This window comes from Xenopus laevis, chromosome 2S, assembly GCF_017654675.1.
Source record: "Xenopus laevis strain J_2021 chromosome 2S, Xenopus_laevis_v10.1, whole genome shotgun sequence".
NCBI classification, from domain to species: domain Eukaryota; kingdom Metazoa; phylum Chordata; class Amphibia; order Anura; family Pipidae; genus Xenopus; species Xenopus laevis.
The window spans coordinates 74,494,676-74,514,539 of NC_054374.1; the positions used below are offsets into that span (position 1 = coordinate 74,494,676).

The following is a 19,864-nucleotide window of genomic DNA, read 5'->3' on the forward strand; positions in this document are numbered from 1 at the left end:
TGTTAGTGAATTTACATTTTCAATTTACTATGCATATTATAAAGACTGTAGGATCAAGTAGGATCAATATAGGATGGGGATAGGGAAGGAAGAAGAAGCCAAAAAATCTAATTTGGAATATTTTATTTTAGCAATCTGTTTCTAGCCATCAGCTTTGTACAGAGTACCAAAAACCCAACTTTTATAACCTAACCATTCTAATCAAGAATGTTGAAAAAAATGCAAATTGCAGGTGGATTGGAAATTACATTGCATGCCTCTGGCAAGAAAGGAATATAAGATTAATAAATTAAAGCCACACTTAATCTTATCACTGAGAGACACTAGGCCTAGCTGCTTCTAGCAGTTGAAAATTGGTCAAGTGCACACCCTTTGGGTCTTTTTCTTTTTTCCCCAGATTCCTATTTAAAAAATAATTGGAAAAACTATACATGATATGCTATAGATGCACTCAATCCATACATTTTTATTGGACTGAATGCTGAATCCTTCACAAACAATCCAATCATATAAAGAACAGATTCTGAACCCTGATTTGCATGATATACATACATTTGCTTAAAATACCCCAACAAATGTCAGTTTAGTTTGACTGAACATTGGGCCCATATACTTAGCTCGGGTGAAGGAATGGAGGAAAAAAAACTTCGAATTTTGAATGGTTTTTTGGCTACTTCGACCTTCGACTACGGCTTTGATTCGAATAATTCGTACTAAAAATCGCTCGACTAGTCGACCATTTGACCATTCGATAGTCGACCCCCTAGTTCGCCACCTAAAAGCTACCAAAGTCAATGTTAGCCTATTGGGAAGGTCCCCATAGGCTTTGCTATCTTTTTTAGCTGCCCACCCTTCCGCCTGCAATTTGCTTATCGTGGCTCCAATGGGCTACAAGGTGGTGCGGGCTCAGGTGTGATCACATCCACAGTAGTTATGCCACTGGACTGCAAGTCACATGCTTTAGTAGAACATAATGAGATGTAATGGACGCAACAGTTTTGCTATTTGAGAGTGTAGTGCCATCACAAGTGACACTTCCATTCAAAATGAAGTCACAAAACCTATGAAACCTGCCACGATCCTTGCCAGTGTTGTGTGTGCACAAATCCAAATAAGTAGGTCCTGATGTAATGTCTTAGGGCTTTTACGGATGAGCGGTTGAAGCTGCGCTCCCCTGCGTTCCGTTTTTCTACGTTCAGCCACAGGGGAGCGCAGGAGTAGACGCATTTAGCTTTTTTCAATGGGGCTGTACTCACACAGGTGCATGTAGGCGCCGAACGCAGGTTGAGACGCAACATGCTGCATTTTTCCTTCGTTCGGGCACCTACATGCGACTGTGTGAGTACAGCCCCATTGAAAAAAAAGCTAAATGCGTCTACTCCTGCGCTCCCCTGTGGCTGAACGCAGAAAAACGGAACGCAGGGGAGCGCAGCTTCAACCGCTCGTTAGTAAGAGCCCTTAGAATCAGGTCTACTGCTGGAAAAGTTCAGATGTGCTTGCTTTTTTATTCACCATTCCTACCTTACTTTTTAGTAGATCTGTTATGGTGAATATGTATGGAGCCACTGCCTTATTAATTTACTAATAAATTTGGCACAAGAAAAAAACTATTTTTTAGCTATAGCTATCATCCAGTTTGGAGGATTAGACATGGAATGCTGCCTTTTGTAATTCTTCTTACTGTGTAGAGAGTGTAGATCAGTCACCCAAAAGTAAAATTCAAAAAGAGAAATATGAATGCAATTAAAAATTGACATCCACCCTGCTACTTCTGCAATATAAAGTATTCAAAGCCTGTAGATTTAATTTTAGTTGATGAGCTGGTTTTTCGTTCTAGGCTTTTTTTGTAACTTGTTCCTGTATCTGTATAACAAACTCTGCCCATCTTAATGGTGTTTACTTACAGTGCCCAGAGATTCTGACTATTAGCATGAAGATATATGTTTTTTTATATCTATAAAATGCCAATCTGTTCTTTCAAATGCAGTGAAATAAAATGTCCCTTTTCTTACACTGAATTTTTTTCTTGTGATATTTCTTATAAACTAGGTGAAGTTTATTACTGGAAGTCTCGTATAAAAATATAGGAGCAGTTACAGTAAGAGGCTGTGATATAGGGGTGCTGTATTGGGAGAGGAGGTGAGATTGTATGGCATGACAGAAGGTGTTACAGCAGTCTCACAAATGTGTTCAGTTATTCAGAGGCCTTCATTAATTCAAATATGCACAGCTCAAATGGCTTTCATTCATGATCTGAGTCGTGTACAAAAATATGCATGAATGGAAACCATTTAAACCACTGGCTTTTAGTCTGGAAGAAAATTGCATTTTTTTCAGCCTAAAACACAAAAGAGCATATTTATGAAAGGTATGTAAAATATGGCATTGAAAGACACAAAACATCGCCACTTTAATACTGCTGTGGGACGTGTAAAATGATTCATGTTTATAAAACGAAAATGTTGAGTCAAGGGCTAGAACTGGGGGTAGACAGATGATACGTCTACATAGTGGGGTGCAGTAAGCAATGCTGTGTCTTGCTTCTCCCTCCTTGTTACTCTCCTCTTGAACTCAACCTGATTCCGCACGTCAGGAGAGGATTGCATTAATTGGCTAAGGCTGTTCTCACTTGACAGGATTTTCTAAGCTGCCTGCTTTTCAAGCATATGTCATGGTGCAGGCCATTGGGAAAGCCCTATACAAGGGCCAAAAAGCTGCTAACTTGATCTGGAGGTGACAAGTCAACATCATATAATGACCCAGGTATGGCCATATTAACCTTTTTAGGGGAGAGACACAGAATCTCATGAAACAGGCACATAAGGGATAATAAAGAATGGCATATTCATCAAAACGGTAGGGAATGTGGAAAGAATGGCACGGGGGGGGGGGTTTAGGGGAGAGAGAGACATGGGGGATGGAGAAAGGAGAAAATGGAAGCTGGAAATACTGATAGAAAAAAAATCAGAGACTGGCTTACTGACAGAAGGGATGATAAAGATAAATGGTGGTGAAGAGAAGAATGGAAAGGAGAAGAAGATCTACTGTATATCAAGTTAGAAAACGCACTTGAAAGGAAAGAGATGAAAAAAGTAAATAAAATTAAAGGGGGTTGAAAGTTAAGGCTTTCCTAATAAGCAGGTACTTTATTTATATATCGTAAAAGCATGCAGGGGACTAACTGGCTTGCTCAAGGAGTAAAAACTCATTTACAAATGGTGTAAGCTGTCATGTGTTTCCCACTTTGTTCCCTGTCTCACCATGAACACTCCACAGCTTCCCTGAGGAATACAATGCTGTCTACATTCAGCACCATGTGCTTGTGGTTTTGCACCTCTTGGTGCCTATGCACTTGTGTCTGAGGCATTGGTACAGTATATGGAAACTTTAAATAAAAAATACTTTTTTTTCACCCTACTTTGCCTGAGTTTGGCCTGTTGATTTCAAGGGTTTACACAAACATTGTCATGACTTGATGACTTGATTCATGCAAAAGAGATAATGCAACAGAGATGGGAATTTATAGGGAGAACTAGGGGAAGTAATAGGTCAATGTTATATGTAGAGAAATGAGGACTTACAGGGAGAAGAGGTTGTTGTATGGAGAAATGCTGAAATGGAGTACTATGAAGCACACAGTGTATGGCAGTTTATGTGACGTTTATGAAATAGATTATAAGGAAAAAGAGGAACACTGTTCTTTTGGGTACATTTGAATTAAAACAATATAGTCTCTGTATAGTTCCAGCTCATATTCACCTATAATATACATTTTATAGAAAACTGAAATAAAAACATTTTTAATCTTGCAAGAGCAGAGTAAGCACAGTAACCCATGTGGCAGAGAGCATGTTGTGTGTCTGCTAGCAGCCTATTGCCTTGTGACAGTAAACTCTGATATTTTGTGTATGCACTAGCTGGAATTAGCCCTGCAGCTGAATAGACACCTTTATGTTCTTCTCCCAGATACAGGGCTTCTTTATAACATAATTTGAAAGGTTCTCATTTAGGGTCGCTCAAACTTATTAACCCATCATGGTGTGAAGTATCAGCCTGTGGATGTACAAGTAACATTCTGTGCATTCCAGTGGCTCCTCCCTTCCTAACACTCTTAGATGTGTCCTGACACTGCTGCTGCTGCCCTCTGCACTCTCCCTTGTTCCCAGAAGATGGGATGACCCCCCATAGGTGGTTAGGGTAACATCCTAAGCAAGGATCAGCTCTGCCTTTTTTCAAGTTACCTCTGTCTTTCTGTGTTTAGATAAAATAGTTAACACTGATGTTTTCACAACTTTTAAATTAGATACCTAGCCCTCCTCCCCTTACCACCCAACCATGTACTTGGCCCCCACCCATCCCATACACACAAACACCCTCCCAGCTCTATCAATCAATCTGTAGGTGTGTTTAAAGGGGTGTAGGTAGGGTAGCATACCTTGATACACACACGCCCCACTCCATCACCCTCACTCTGCTTTCTGACTCCACAACAGACAACATGAGGACTTCTCTGTGTCTCCTGACCACTCTTCTCCTCTGCTATCACCATGCCATTCATGGAGCTTCTCTTCAAGCGCAGAAGGGTGAGTGATTGTCCCAATTAAATCCCCAAATATGCCACATTGAAATCATTACTCAAGTATAACATTACATACAGTACTTTCTTTTATTATTTAAGTTATTAAAGTACCACAGTGTTGATTTTTACAAGATCCTAATATACAAATGATTGGGGTTTTGGATGCTATTTTAATAGAGCAAAAGTTAAATATAAGGCAAGCTACTGCCAGCATCCCTCTTCATTTCAGTTACGGGGGTATGTTCTAAATTTGATTTGTGCTGCTGATTTAACCTTTGAGTTTAGACCTTCAGAGCTGTGGGGAAATGGATGATTCTGGCACTGAGGCAAAATGACTGTTTGGATTTCTGCAACAGCCAATGTTACATTCCTTTAACAAACGTTAGAACATTTCATTGCACTTAAAAAAGCCCAAGCTTTTAGTGAATCAATGATAATATTAAGATTGTTGTATTTAACATTGGTGGAAAAGAGACATACATCTGGTGATACAAACATACAGTGTTAAAAGATGCCTCAAATTTCCCTAAAACAAAAATAGTTTAGATTGAGCACCGGTTGTATATAACCATGAAACAACAAGAACCATCATTGGACAGGAGGTAAAATGGAGCCATTCTTGTATTTCCATATGATTGTACGTGTCACTTTCCGAATGATAAATTCCTGATGCATTGACAGAGAATGACATGAATTTGGTTATGTGCTTTTTTTTTTTTGAAGATATAATGCATGAAAATAGCAATTCAGAATGAATTACTGTATATCTATACAATGTGTTAACATAGAGCAATATCCATTTTTTTTAAATATTGAAGCCTTTTACTGATATTATGAAAATGATGGCAATCTTTTAAAAAAAGTTGCTCTTTTTATAGAAAATGGGGCCATTTGTTAAAGAGGCATAACACAGGACTAAGATCACAGTACACTGAACACTATGGTGCAACTGCTATGTCCCTGTTGCAGTATGTGGATCTGTGAGGTCCTGCCATGGAGTAAACAGAACAAGTGACAAAATAAAGTACAGTAGAACCCCCATTTTACATTTTTCAGGGGACCAGAATAAAATGATGTAAAATCCACGAAAATGTAAAATTAAGGAAATGTATTATGCATAAAAAAAAAACTTGTAATGTGCATATATACCACGTGAGCACTGTGCAAGAGTCCAAAAGCACTAGGCAGTAAATCAAAAGAACTTTAAACATTTATTTGTGCAAAATCATCACAGCAAATTTCAAAGTTTCAAATGTGAAAAAGCCTTGATACTGATTAACACATTTGAAACTATTTGCTGTGATGATTTTGCACAAATAAATGTTTAAAGTTAGTCACTTTGCATAGTCTCTTGATTTACTGAAAAAATAAAGTAGCAGCTAGAGACTGAATTAGTGAGTGACATGTGTGCTTACCAGGTACACAAAAACCTTTTATGCACTTTTGCCTATACACCCTCCTTACACTGTAGAATTAACATCAGTCTTTAGCTGCAGGTAAGCCCAGGGTTTACATAGTGGATCAGGCATTCATATACAATGAGGTCCTAATGCTGTTGATGGCATGACTATTGATATTGGGATACCTAGTTAGATGTGGGGACCCTAAAGTGACTGCCATGTGTGCTTAGCAGGTACACACAGGGGCCCATTTACTAAGGGTCGAAGTGAATTCAAAGTGAATTTTCGAATTCAAAAACTTCGAATTTCAAAGTAATTTTTGGGTACTTCGACCATCGAATAGGCCAAAATTCAATTTGAATTGAAAAAACTTCGAATATTTGACCATTCTAAAATCGAAGTACTGTCTCTTTAAAAAACTTCAACTTCGACACTTCGCCACCTTAAACCTGCCGAATTACTATGTTAGCCTATGGGGACCTATAGCCAGTATTTGGCTAAGTTTTCGATCTAACCAATAGCCAGTATTTGGCTAAGTTTTCGATCGAACCAATAGCCAGTACTTGGCTAAGTTTACGATGGAACGATTTGAATTAGATGGAAACGGCTAAATTCACGGGAAAAAAAACTTAGACTATCGAATTTCTACAATTCGATGGTCGAATTTCGAAGTTTTACCACTTCGAAATTTGACCCTTAGTAAATGTGCCCCATACAGTACCTGGTGGTATTTACAGGTTTCCCATAGCAGGATGCATCAATAGGGGCACAAATACTTATGCCAAAAGAATCACATGCTCATTTTAAATGCCAGAAATCCCCATTATTGGTACAATTTGCACCTTATTCTCATAAAAATGCATGTGATATTGCATCAGGGACAACTCTGACAGGAACAACTGTGCACGATGCACTGTATTTCTGAAAAATTGTGGGTAAAAAACATAGCATCTGAAAATTGATTTTGCACACTGCACCCAGTAAATATAGTACATTCCATTTTTAATCTATATACCAACATAATCACATTAATAGCAAATTAACTGTATAAACACTGGGCCTGCTGTCTTGAACTGGCCATAGACGCAAAGATCCAATCATACGAATCCTCGATTTGTACGATTTTCAGACTGTGTGTTGAGAGTCCCAACATTTTTCATCCCATGGAAATCGGTCGTTTGGTCGATGTCGACTGCCGATAATATCTCTGCATGTAATAGCTGATCGGACGAATTTCAGTGGGAGACTGTCACCAGCTTTGTCGGACATAACTTTCGTACGATTGTTGTCAGGTGCAGAACATCAGCTGATCTGTTCTTTTTCTACTTTATTTGGTCTGAAAGGTTAGTGGCAGGTCTGGAGATGGGGAAGTCTGATCATTCGAGGATTCGAACGGTCGGATCTTTGCATCTATGGCCAGCTTTAAGAACAGCAAGTGTAGCGAACCATGTTGTGATTATCAGAGGCATGTAGAGACACACATTTTCAGGTGTTTGATCTTTGATGGCTAGGATTGCATTTGGCAAGTTTAGGCATATATGTATGTGAGATTTGTGTAATTGTTTGATTAGTAGCATCTTATAGGGTCTTATGGGTAAGAGGTATGACTGGAAATCACTTTATTCTAAGGGATCGCATCAGCTGCAGAGTGTACTAGATCAGATTTCCATTTTTGTAATATTTAGTTTCTATGTTATCTCTCCAATTATTTTCCTCTTTCATAGGCAAACAATGTTATGTCATACAGTTATTCTCTTTCTTTTATTTCCTTCCATAAAAAGGACCCAATTGTAGAACCCGACCCACCGACATACTGTTCATCATAGACAGCTCACGTAGCGTTCGCCCCTCTGAATTTGAGCAAGTCAAGGTTTTCCTGTCCCAGGTCATCGAGTCGCTGGATGTCGGATTCAATGCAACCAGAGTGGGGTTAGTGAACTATGCCAGCACTGTGAAAAATGAATTTTCTCTCAAAACACACAAAGCAAAGGCAGCACTTCTTCAAGCTGTGAAAAAAGTTCAGCCACTCTCAACTGGCACAATGACAGGCCTTGCTATTCAATATGCTATGAACAATGCCTTCACAGAGTCTGAGGGGGCCCGATTAAAGTCACCTGGCATCAATAAGGTGAGAAAGGTTTAAAGGGACACTATATGCTTTGTGAAAATAATGTGTAAAATATCAAAGATGTGTTGGGAAAAAAGAATCAATATTTGATGAATAGGGGAGTGAATGTAGTTGTCTCTTCAAAAAAAAATTTATAGCTGATATTCTAGCTAATCTGCCCTGTACGATACTATGTTGTACAAATACAAAAACCTAAGAAGAGGAAGAGAAAACCAAATGATGATATCTCAAGTTATTTAAAACTATACAGAACTACTTATTTATGAAACTTGGGGTGTTACAATAGAATGCAGTATTATGGGATGATAAGGCCCACGTAACATGGCTAGGTGAACACATCTCAACAAAAAGAAAATAAGCAGATCTCTCATTTTTAACCAGTGCTAATTTATTTCAGGACACTGAATTATTGATACTTTTGTTTCTATGCTCAAAAAGTTAAACTTAATGCCAACCGACTTCCCAGTATATTAAGCTGAAGAATGCAACTTTGATAAGGAAAAACAGAGAGCTATCAGAGGTGTTTGTTATTTGGTTTAGCAAACCTTGGCTGAGTCGACTCCTGATAATGTGTAGGATAGCTGGCTTGTGTATCACAATGTTTTTAGAAACACTGAAACTATTGTTGGCAACTCAGCTTAACAGAGGCAAAATAAGGACAAACAAACTCCACTGACAGTACCTTATTCTTAGCAAAGATTCATGGGACACAAATAAATAACAGTATAAAAAGTGAAATATTGCAAAGACTCTTGGAGGGAATATATGAAGTTAATGAGACAGACGTGGTTGACTATGGGACATATACAGTTGCTGAAAGTCTGCCAAGATAATGACAAGCAAAAGTTATTTTTAACCCCAGGCAGATGGATAAACATCATGTTAGCTTCTTCATTGTTTATTGGGGTCCTGTCATTTATATAGGATCAATTCAAAGTTTTTTTTTACGTTATATAAAAGAAATAAGTTGGGGGATGATGAAACTAGAACTGACTAAATGTTTGCAACATATTGGGCAATATAGGTGAATATTAATTCGATACCATTTCATCAAGAACCTTAAAAGTTGCTGTGTTTTCTCAGAGTTGAGCTTAAAGGCTGAAGGTGTAAATATGTATAGCGGAAGCAAGAAGTATGAGTTTCGCTGAGTAATACAGTATCCTGGATGAGGGTCTAGTTGGCTAAATGCTTATAGGCAGACAGCATGCCAACTTTGTTTATAGTAAGCCACATAAATATCCAAGGCAATAAAAACAAGTGTTTGGTTAGTGTTTTATTAGGAATGTTCTGGACTGGTTTTTTTAAGGAAATATTCAGTGATCACCATGTCATGAAGGCATAACCGGTGCTGTCTGATATTGAATTTGGATTGGATAATGCTAGTTCAAGGAGAAGTCTCTTACACTGACATAGAAAATATTACATTTTCTGATACCAAGCAACATCAAACTGGCCCTATGATGACATCTGGGAAGTTTTCAAATATCACTGTATATATGTGTGCTAATATATGCCCAGATGTTTCATTGTGTTTGATTATAAAGGTTGATGTGTCTTGACAGAGAATTTTTAGACAGATGTTTTCTCAACTGGGACTGGGACTTTTAAGTCAACTCAAACGGCTGTGTAATTTGATGGATGAAACCCTTGGGGGATCCTATCCTGTAGTTTCTTGCAAGCACACTGACCATACTAATCTATGTCTGTCATATTAAAAGCTTACAGGACTAAAGATAAACCATCTAGCATGCTTAGGTTAACCTGCCCTATAGATGCCTGTTTTGCTGTTAATAATAAGATAATAATGCCTGCTTCTTTTTAAAAATAATTCTGTTTTTGGTGCACATTGATGGTATGTGTGCATTCCTTATGCTATTTTCATATATGGTCTTTCTGTAGGTCTTCTGTCGGCCAGTAACCTCCACTACATTGCTGATTTTATATCCCTTTTATGAGACAGTGGAAGTGCACAAAGAAATAATGGAGTGGAAGGGATAAACAATGTATTCCCACAATTATGTGCAATAGTGCACCCATAATTTGGATCCTTCATTTGTCTTTATCCTCAGGTTGCAATCATTGTTACAGACGGCAGGCCCCAGGACGCTGTTAAAGATATCTCTGCACGGGCAAGAGAAAGTGGATTAGAAATATATGCTATCGGAGTAGGACGCGTTGATAAGAACACCCTGCGTCAGATTGCCAGCGAACCCCTAGATGAACATGTTGACTATGTGGAAAGTTACAGTTTGATTGAGAAGCTTAGCAAGAAATTTCAGGAAGCATTCTGTGGTGACTAAAGCATGTTTTTACTAAATTGAAACTGGTCATTATATGTTGCATATATATTTCTAAATGTTGATGGTTATATGATGTGCCTTATGTTCCAGTAACGGCTGACCTATGTTCTACTGGAGATCATGACTGCGAACAAATCTGTGTCAGCACCCCAGGTTCCTACACTTGTGCCTGTAGGGATGGTTTCACCCTAAATGAAGATGGCAAGACTTGCAACAGTGAGGAAATAGAGTATATCAACTTACAGTAGAGGGGGGACAATGCAAAAACAAAAATGCTTTTAAACTGGGGATGGTGGAAAATTAAACAGTGGTGGAATAGCTACATTGTTGATTACAGAGTCACTGGGTCTCATTTATTAATAGTAGGTGGCAAGCACAAAATCATGCATAATAAAGCACTAGTGCATACCACCAATGTACCTCTTGCACCTATTAGTAGTTGTAGTAAGGTTCACCATGGAGAAAACACAAGAGAGTACATGACTCATTTTGTGCATTACACCCATTCTGCAATGGTCCATTGAACCATTCTGTAAAAGTACTATACCTTTATTTTACTCCTAGGAAGCCAAACACCATTGACCATAGCGGGAGTATAAGCCACGGCTCACCTTTGTGTACCCAAAATAAATAGAGTGCCTGGACACCATTTACAAACAGATCCATACAGTAATTGCATAGTTTAAGCTCAATGGATTGCAATTGCAGAAATGCTGATGTAAATATGTATATTACTATTGAACAGAAAATACTGACTTCTGAATGCTGCTCTTGTATCCTGTTTTAGCCTGTGGAGCTTCTGCTGTTGACTTGGTTTTCCTTATTGATGGCTCTAAGAGTGTACGTCCTGAGAATTTTGAACTCGTCAAGCAGTTCATCAACCAGATTGTGGAATCTATGGATGTAGGAGACGCTAGGGCTCATGTGGGCTTAGTGCAATATTCCAGTTCAGTAAGACAAGAGTTCCCCCTGGGCAGGTATAGCTCTAAAAAAGACATTAAATCTGCAGTAAAGAAAATGTCCTACATGGAAAGGGGTACCATGACAGGTCAGGCCCTGCAGTATCTTGTCGACAACAGCTTTGCCATCTCCAGCGGAGGTAGACCAGCTGTACCCAAAGTTGGCATTGTCTTTACTGATGGGCGGTCCCAGGATTACATCAATGATGCTGCTGTCAGAGCCAAGGAGCTGGGTAAGATATTTCACTTTTCTGAAACAGCTGTTGCTTATAATTAGAAAATGAAAAAAGCATATTTATTATAAAATTACAACCACATATTGATGTCTCAAACAAGGCATGCTATACACTGTGTTAGCCTACAGTGTAGGTATATTTTGAAATGTCTGATGTATTGCCAAATTACAACAACTTATAGAACATTCATTGTATACCCGTGCAACACAACATCATGTATATATTAATATAGAAAACTGTAGTTGACAAAGTCAAGGAATGTGTTATATACAAGATACTGTTTCTCCCAGGGACTAAAGTCTTGAAACGTGGCCTACCCCTGTTAAACAGGGACTTATAGGAACCTTAATTTAACTGAATGTTTTCTGGACTACTGCAGGTTACAAGATGTTCGCTGTTGGTGTTGGCAATGCTGTGGAAGAAGAGCTCAGAATGATTGCTTCTGAACCCGTGGCTGAGCATTCCTTCTATACAGCTGATTTCAAGGCAATGAAGGAGATTGGCAAGAAGCTTCAGATGAAGATATGTGTGGGTAGGTACATTTTACCAAAATGAAAATAAATAAATAGCTTTGAATGAGAGAATTGCATTTGGCTGTAATGAAACATTTTTTTATCTCTCCAATTACAGAAGAAAACCCATGCGAGTGTGAGTCCATAGTCAAGTTCCAGACCAAGGTTGAAGGTCTCATCCAGCAACTAACAAAAAAGAATATCCTTTCAATATAAACTTAGCATATGTATGAAGCTGTGTCTGTGAAACAAATATATCTTTCTTTTTCTTACAGAGAGCAACCCTGTATCACATATAATAAATTACCTAACAACAATCTGGCATTAGTGTTAAGTGCTAAGGGCTAAATCTTATATGCCAAACACTTTGTTTTTCTTGGGCTTTAGTTGCTCTGTAAAGGAAAAAACTAAAGAGAAAATAATTAATAATGGAATATTTTTGTGCTCGAAAATATTGAATATTTAAAATCAGAAAAAGTTAGTAAATCTACCAACTAATACCCATGCATGGTTTCCTACTGATGAAGGAATACATCCACTTACTTAGCAAAAAGGTAGGTATTTTTACAAACAATGTGCTTTTTTTCTTTAACCTATATATCACTTGAAGCAGTATCCAAGAAACTCGCTGCTTTAGAGAACAAAATCACTGTGTGAGCCTACATGCCACATAGAAATCTACAGGACCCACAAAAATCTTCTCTTCTCATCTCCATCTTTATCTTCATGTCATTTTGAGACGATGCCAACAAGTAAACGATCCTTTTTGGCTACATAAGAAGTGCCTTTAGCATCAACATTCTACCACATGGTGAATGCAATGTGTGAGAGACTTTCTGCTATGTAACGTCCCTATTGGTGAAACGACATACTGCACCCTTTAACATTTGCGTGCTAACGAATGTGCAGAAACACATATACCTTTGAAATATAAACACCCATTCACAAACATATATTTGTGTATCCAACGTATATAAATAAGTATTTATATGTATATAGAGACATGTATGTACATACATAAGCAATTACCCACATACATATATATATACAGTACATGCACCATTTTAAAACAGAAGAAAATTAAGCATAATATATGTGTGGGTGTATGCAGTATCATAATGTAGAATCAACTGGTTAATACGGGATATTATCTAGTGATAGTTTAATATATTGCTTATGGATTACTCCAGCCAACCTCTAATGTAAACTGGGCATATTGATATTGATATTGACAGTAAAGCCTTCCCTTGCAATGCCAGAATGTGTCATTATTTATTAGTGAATACCCATGTGTAGGTACTAAATTTGCACATCCGATGAATGTTATTGAAAAAAAAACTGAAAAATAATTATTTCTTATATTATCATTATATAAAAAATAACTGACTTCCTTTTGAAAGATGAATTCTTAAAATCCCGCTGTATCTTCTAGTACTATAGTTTTTTATAATTCTCTTAATATTCTCTTTACAATTCATTGCTTTATGGATTCCGACTGAAAAGTGCTCATTAGCTGTGATATCACTACGATGTCATCAATTTGATGGTGTTACTTTGTTTACATGTATTCTCCGCTCCCTTCATGCAAATATATCTATGCAGGCATATCTGTGTATATAAATATATTTGTGTTTGTGCCCCAAAATGTTTCTGTGTGCATATCAAACCTAAAAAGTAATATATAAAAATGTATATAAATATAAAATATATTTGATTTTTTTAATGCCTATTTTTTCCTCTATTTGTGGATCATGCATTTGCCTTTTTAATAATTTATTTTCAGATTTAGATTGTTTTAAATGGGAATAAAACAATAAATAATCTGTTTCAAGTTGTAAAATCCTTTGTGGTCGCAAACATTAATGCCATTCAATATTGCATATCGTATAGCATTGGTCTGCCCTCTAGAGCCATAAGTGCTTCTCAGTCTGTGGTCCCTTGTGAACCACAGTGATAAGTAGGTCAATCAAACAGAAAGACAAGGAACTCGCGAAGATATACCATTGAAATCATGAATTGCATTTCTTAAGAGCATTCATTTAAGGATTATACAACTTGTTTAATATTGCAAGCTCAAGTGCAAAGCTATAAAAGATATCCATTAAGATTCACTATACTTGGATGGGCCTGCTTTCCTGCATGTGCCAGGTGCAAGAATACACTGAAACAAGGGACCCCTGGAATTAACAACTGCCTTGAGGAGATGGTTTTTCCAGGGCTTGATATGTACTGTGGTTAAAGAAAAATGTTGATAGGTGTCCATTTTGTTTTTCTTAATGACACTTCTGTTTCTTTAAAAGATAACACATAGCATGAAGGCACTCAGGAAGTATATGGAGCTAGATAAGAGGCCTGCACTTTTCAGACTTATTGAAACCTTTATTGTTACAAATCAGACCTTATTTAAATCAAGTCTAGTGATGGGCGAATTTGGGGCGTTTCGCTTTGCCAAAAGATTTGCGAATTTCCAGCGAAATTCGCAAAATGGCGAAAAATTCCCGAAATGCTGCCGGCGTCTCATTTTTAACGCAGGCGTAAATTTTTTAGGACGTTGGTGCAAATTGTCGGCAGTTTCGTGAATTTATTCACCTGCGCCGAATCGCGGGAATCGCGCCTGGCGAATGAATTCGCCCATCACTAATCAAGTCCTCTTGAAGGTCTAATAGTTGGTCGAGGGCCCCCTTAGCTCATAACAAGGTTATAGTTACATAAGCAAATTGATGAATTCAAACCTTTCAGCCATAGTTCCCATAACATATAGATCAGTAACAGGGCATCCCCAACTTTCACATTCATTTGACATTCATACCACTAGTATCTAGGGGAGCAAATAAGCAGCCTACACAAATCTCATCCTAACTTGCCCCCCCCCAGCCACTGCTCCAGCCCCAACTCTTGGGGTGAACCCCACAGTTTATTGGGAACCATTTTTCTTATTTATACTTCTGAGCTTGCGTGCATCCATTTGGTATGTATTGCATTCATTGGTGTACCTGGGGGGACCATAGTCCTGGGTATAAAACTGCTCTTGTGGGTCCTAATGAGGAGGCGGCCCTGTTGGGGAAGGCCTTAGTACAGTTTCATCCGTTTATTCCAAACCATTGTCTTCAATATAGCGGGCCTATATATATATATATATATATATATATATATATATATATATATATGTATATCTTATAGTAGTGGACAGCACTCCGTTCCAAGTCCTTTGCCTGGGTGCTCGGTAAGACCAGTATATAAAGATAAAAAAGACCAGCAACACCAGGTTTTTTTGCAAGTAGAAAAAGTGTTATTGCATATGTAACCGACGTTACGTTTCGGTCCCTTTTGGGACCTTTCTCAAGGTGAAACATGTGCCAAACAATTCACTGAATAAATACCCTCCCCTCCCAAATGCACACAGGAAGTGACCCTTCAGTAATTAGCATAAAAAAACAAACAATGATCCATGTGTTAAAGTGCTAGTGCATCCATAATAGATAGCTAACATCAGCATCACCTGGTTAATGTGTGGTGGCAGTAAAGTGCTTAAATTCATATATAAAAAAATATCCTAAAAACATGTGGGAATGTCCATATAAAAGCTACTGTTATACCATGTAACTGGTTTTAAACTACACACATATATTAGATAGACACATTTTTTACAGTATGTAACCCCAAGGGATCCCTACCAACATTTATAATATAATTTAGAGTACTCTACAAAGCACCACCAGAGTTACAAAATTCAACATCATCTCAATGGTAAAAAGCTATTAAATTGAAGGTAGGTATTCAATCCTCTGGGAGCCACACTGTCAAGTTCATAGGTCCAAAAGGCCTCACGCTGGAGCAATAAACGATCAACATCTCCTCCCCGTGGGGGCGTTGGAATGGAGTCTATCGGCATACATTTAAAAGCTGCAATAGAATGTTTAGCATTTAGCCAGTGCTGTGCTACCGGCTGCTTGGATATATCCTGTTTTTTAGAGTCCCCCTTAGGTTTAGGATCCAAAGCTGCCCTAATGGAGGAGCGATGCATACTAATGCGCTCTTTCAATTGTCGGCATGTCTTACCGCAATACACAAGTCCGCACGGACATTTGATTATGTATATCACATTTTTAGACGTACAGGTTAACCTGTCTTTTATCTTGTATGATTTGCCTGTATGCGGGTGAAAGAACTGGTTGCCCGTTATAAGTGTGCTACACATACTGCAATTGCCACATCTGTACACCCCAGATCTACCTGCCAGCACTTTGGAATGACAAATATATTTGTTAATCGGATCCGTCTGTGTCAATAGTTCCTTGAGGTTCCTGCTACGTTTATAGCCAAAAGAGAAACCATCACTCACCAGTTTGCCCAAGTCTGGATCCGTTGCAACAATTGGCCAGTTCTGTAAAACAGATTGCTTGATTAAAGATGTATGTGGGCCATAGGTTGTCATATAAAACAATTTGTTTTTTTCACAATCCCCAGCCCTCCTCGAATCTCCTGTATCTTTTAACACTGAGGCTCTATCCAATGCTAGTGCCCAGGACTTTATTTCCTCTATCAGCGCTGCGGGGTAACCCCTTGCCAGAAAGTCACTTGCCATATCTTGTATTGCCTGTTGTCTCTCCTGCTCCTCACTTGTAATCCTTACAGCCCGCAACATTTGTGACTTCGGAAGAGATTTTAGGAGGTGTTTGGGGTGGCTACTGTTGAAATGCAGCAGTGTATTTCTATCAGTGGGTTATATTTATATATTATATTTTAGTATGCAATTGGCCACACTGCTTGTATATAGTCACATCCAGGAAATCAATTTTCTCAAAATTATAATGCAGGGTGAAGCGTACAGTGCTGTTGTGTGAATTAAGCTCCCCAAAAAATTCTAGCAAATCCTTTTCAGATCCAAACCATAAGAAAAACAGATCGTCTATATAACGTCTATAGTATCCACCAAATTTGCGAAATGTGGGGTTACTTAAAATATGTTGCATTTCGTAAGTGTGCATGAAGGCATTTGCATATGTGGGGGCCACATTGGACCCCATTGCTGTTCCTGCCGTTTGTAAGTAATAATCCTTCTCGAATTTAAAGTAATTCCTATACAGGATGAAATGCAATAATGATAGAATAAATTCCGTGGGCGGGCCATTATATTTCTCGGCATTTACCATCAGTTCCCTGACCGCACTGAGGCCTTCCTCATGTGGTATTATGGTATAAAGACTATTAACATCCATAGTCACAAAGAAAAAACCATTATCACACCAGGTGGGATCTATGCTATTCACGATCTTTAAAAAGTCATTGGTATCCTGCAAATATGTGCTTGTTACCCGTATCAACGGCTGTAATAATGAATCCACATATTTGGCCACTTGCTCAGTTAAGGACCCCCTGGCCGATATAATTGGCCTGCCTGGTGGATGTAACAAATTTTTATGTACCTTAGGTAAGGTGTATAGTACAGGTCTTACCGGATCCTTGACGTATAGAAAATTCCTCAGATCCTCTGTAATCCAGCCTTGTGTAACAGCTTCATCCAGCATTTTGCCCAATTGCCCCTGGAATTTCAAAGTGGGGTCAAACGTCAGTTTTTGGTAACAGGAACCATCAGCTAGTTGGGAACAAATCTCAGATTTATAGTATGCATAATCCAATATCACTACGGCTCCACCCTTATCCGCTGGTTTAATAATAATCGAGGGGTTATTCTTTAACTGTTCGAGGGCCTCCCGCTCCTTCTTATTCAAGTTCCCCCTATTATGTATCTGGGCAGGTGTATCCCTGATTGCCCCATTGACCATCCTTGAAAAGGTCTTAAGAGAGGTGTTGTGAGTGATAGGATCAAAATTGTTACGCAGTTTGTAGCCAGGGGGTGTAGTGTCCTGAGCTTGCCCCTTTAAACTACAGCCATAGTGTTCTCTTAGGCGCAGGGAGCGAGTAAATTTATAATTATCTACAGCCATGTTAAAATCATGTGTACGTGTAGAAGGAACAAAAGTCAAACCTTTTGCCAGTACAGCCGTCTCCATATCCGTCAGCTGGTGGCTCGATAGATTTATTATTGCCTGTTCCTGGTCCCCCGTCCGCCATAGCGTGGAGGTCTGCCCCGACCTTTTCCTCTGGCCGTGTTTGCGTCCTCCACGGCGATGCCTTTTTCTAGCGCGGTATTTGCCGGTGTTTCCATAGATAAAAAGGCATCCGCTGCAGCCTGTGTAGACGCATCGGCGTCCTCCTCAGAATCACCGCTGCTTGAGACGTAACCAGGAGGTTTGCGTGCCCTGTGCATTGGTAGTCTCCGCCTATACGTGCCTTGCCTTCCTCCATGACGCCACCGATAGACTGTATTATCCTTGTAGTCCTGTGTCACTCGCATGAACTTCGATCTCTTAAAGGCAAGTATTTCAGATTTATATTGTGACACCTGGTCCTGTAGGCGTTTAAGCCAATCGTTGTCCCTATCCGCCGATATTGTATGAATATGCGAGGTTTCAAACTGCAGGATCTCACTTCGCACCGAGCGTAGATCACGACCCGTTTCCTCAATAACATGCAACATTAGCTCAAGCGAGCATTTATCCAGAATGGCACACCACTTATCACAAAATTCCGGGTTACTGCGTCCCAGTGTGGGTGCATTATTTATACGAAAACCACGCGGTATCTTGCGTTCCCGGTAATATTCAGACAGTGAAACACCGTGAAGGTGCAACTCCACCTCCCTCTTCCGTAGGCGTAACAGCTCATGGAAGGACTCCTTCGGCCCCAGATCTCCAAATGTGTCTTTAAAAGTTTCAGTAAATAAGATGCGATTCACATCATCCTTGGTAAACATAGTAAATGCTTCAGTGCTTTGGACTCCTGTAGCCATTCTTGAGAGCGTGAGTGGTTGTCAAAAATGAATATGTAGACGGGTGCACGTCAAAGAAATGTATATCTTATAGTAGTGGACAGCACTCCGTTCCAAGTCCTTTGCCTGGGTGCTCGGTAAGACCAGTATATAAAGATAAAAAAGACCAGCAACACCAGGTTTTTTTGCAAGTAGAAAAAGTGTTATTGCATATGTAACCGACGTTACGTTTCGGTCCCTTTTGGGACCTTTCTCAAGGTGAAACATGTGCCAAACAATTCACTGAATAAATACCCTCCCCTCCCAAATGCACACAGGAAGTGACCCTTCAGTAATTAGCATAAAAAAACAAACAATGATCCATGTGTTAAAGTGCTAGTGCATCCATAATAGATAGCTAACATCAGCATCACCTGGTTAATGTGTGGTGGCAGTAAAGTGCTTAAATTCATATATAAAAAAATATCCTAAAAACATGTGGGAATGTCCATATAAAAGCTACTGTTATACCATGTAACTGGTTTTAAACTACACACATATATTAGATAGACACATTTTTTACAGTATGTAACCCCAAGGGATCCCTACTTGGGCAAACTGGTGAGTGATGGTTTGTCTTTTGGCTATAAACGTAGCAGGAACCTCAAGGAACTATTGACACAGACAGATCCGATTAACAAATATATTTGTCATTCCAAAGTGCTGGCAGGTAGATCTGGGGTGTACAGATGTGGCAATTGCAGTATGTGTAGCACACTTATAACGGGCAACCAGTTCTTTCACCCGCATACAGGCAAATCATACAAGATAAAAGACAGGTTAAACTGTACGTCTAAAAATGTGATATACATAATCAAATGTCCGTGCGGACTTGTGTATTGCGGTAAGACATGCCGACAATTGAAAGAGCGCATTAGT

General features: G+C 38.9%; 2 protein-coding genes across 2 annotated transcripts; one reads left to right on the forward strand and one right to left on the reverse strand.

The window, feature by feature from the left end:
• The first annotated feature begins 4,403 nt into the window (after nt 1-4,403).
• On the forward strand, nt 4,404-13,833 carry matn1.S (matrilin 1 S homeolog). The gene is made up of 8 exons (XM_018248582.2): nt 4,404-4,583; nt 7,761-8,107; nt 10,177-10,399; nt 10,498-10,623; nt 11,195-11,599; nt 11,982-12,134; nt 12,233-12,313; nt 12,719-13,833. Exons 1-8 carry the CDS (start codon nt 4,499-4,501, stop codon nt 12,769-12,771), a joined length of 1,473 nt encoding a protein of 490 aa, XP_018104071.2. The 5' UTR covers nt 4,404-4,498; the 3' UTR covers nt 12,772-13,833.
• Nucleotides 13,834-15,385: 1,552 nt separating this feature from the next.
• LOC121400598 lies at nt 15,386-18,283 on the reverse strand. Its single transcript, XM_041583990.1, has 2 exons — nt 17,571-18,283; nt 15,386-16,498 (listed from the first exon to the last, which is right to left on the reverse strand). The coding sequence occupies exons 1-2, from the start codon at nt 18,126-18,128 to the stop codon at nt 15,851-15,853; spliced, it is 1,206 nt and encodes a 401-aa protein (XP_041439924.1). The 5' UTR covers nt 18,129-18,283; the 3' UTR covers nt 15,386-15,850.
• Nucleotides 18,284-19,864: the final 1,581 nt, after the last annotated feature.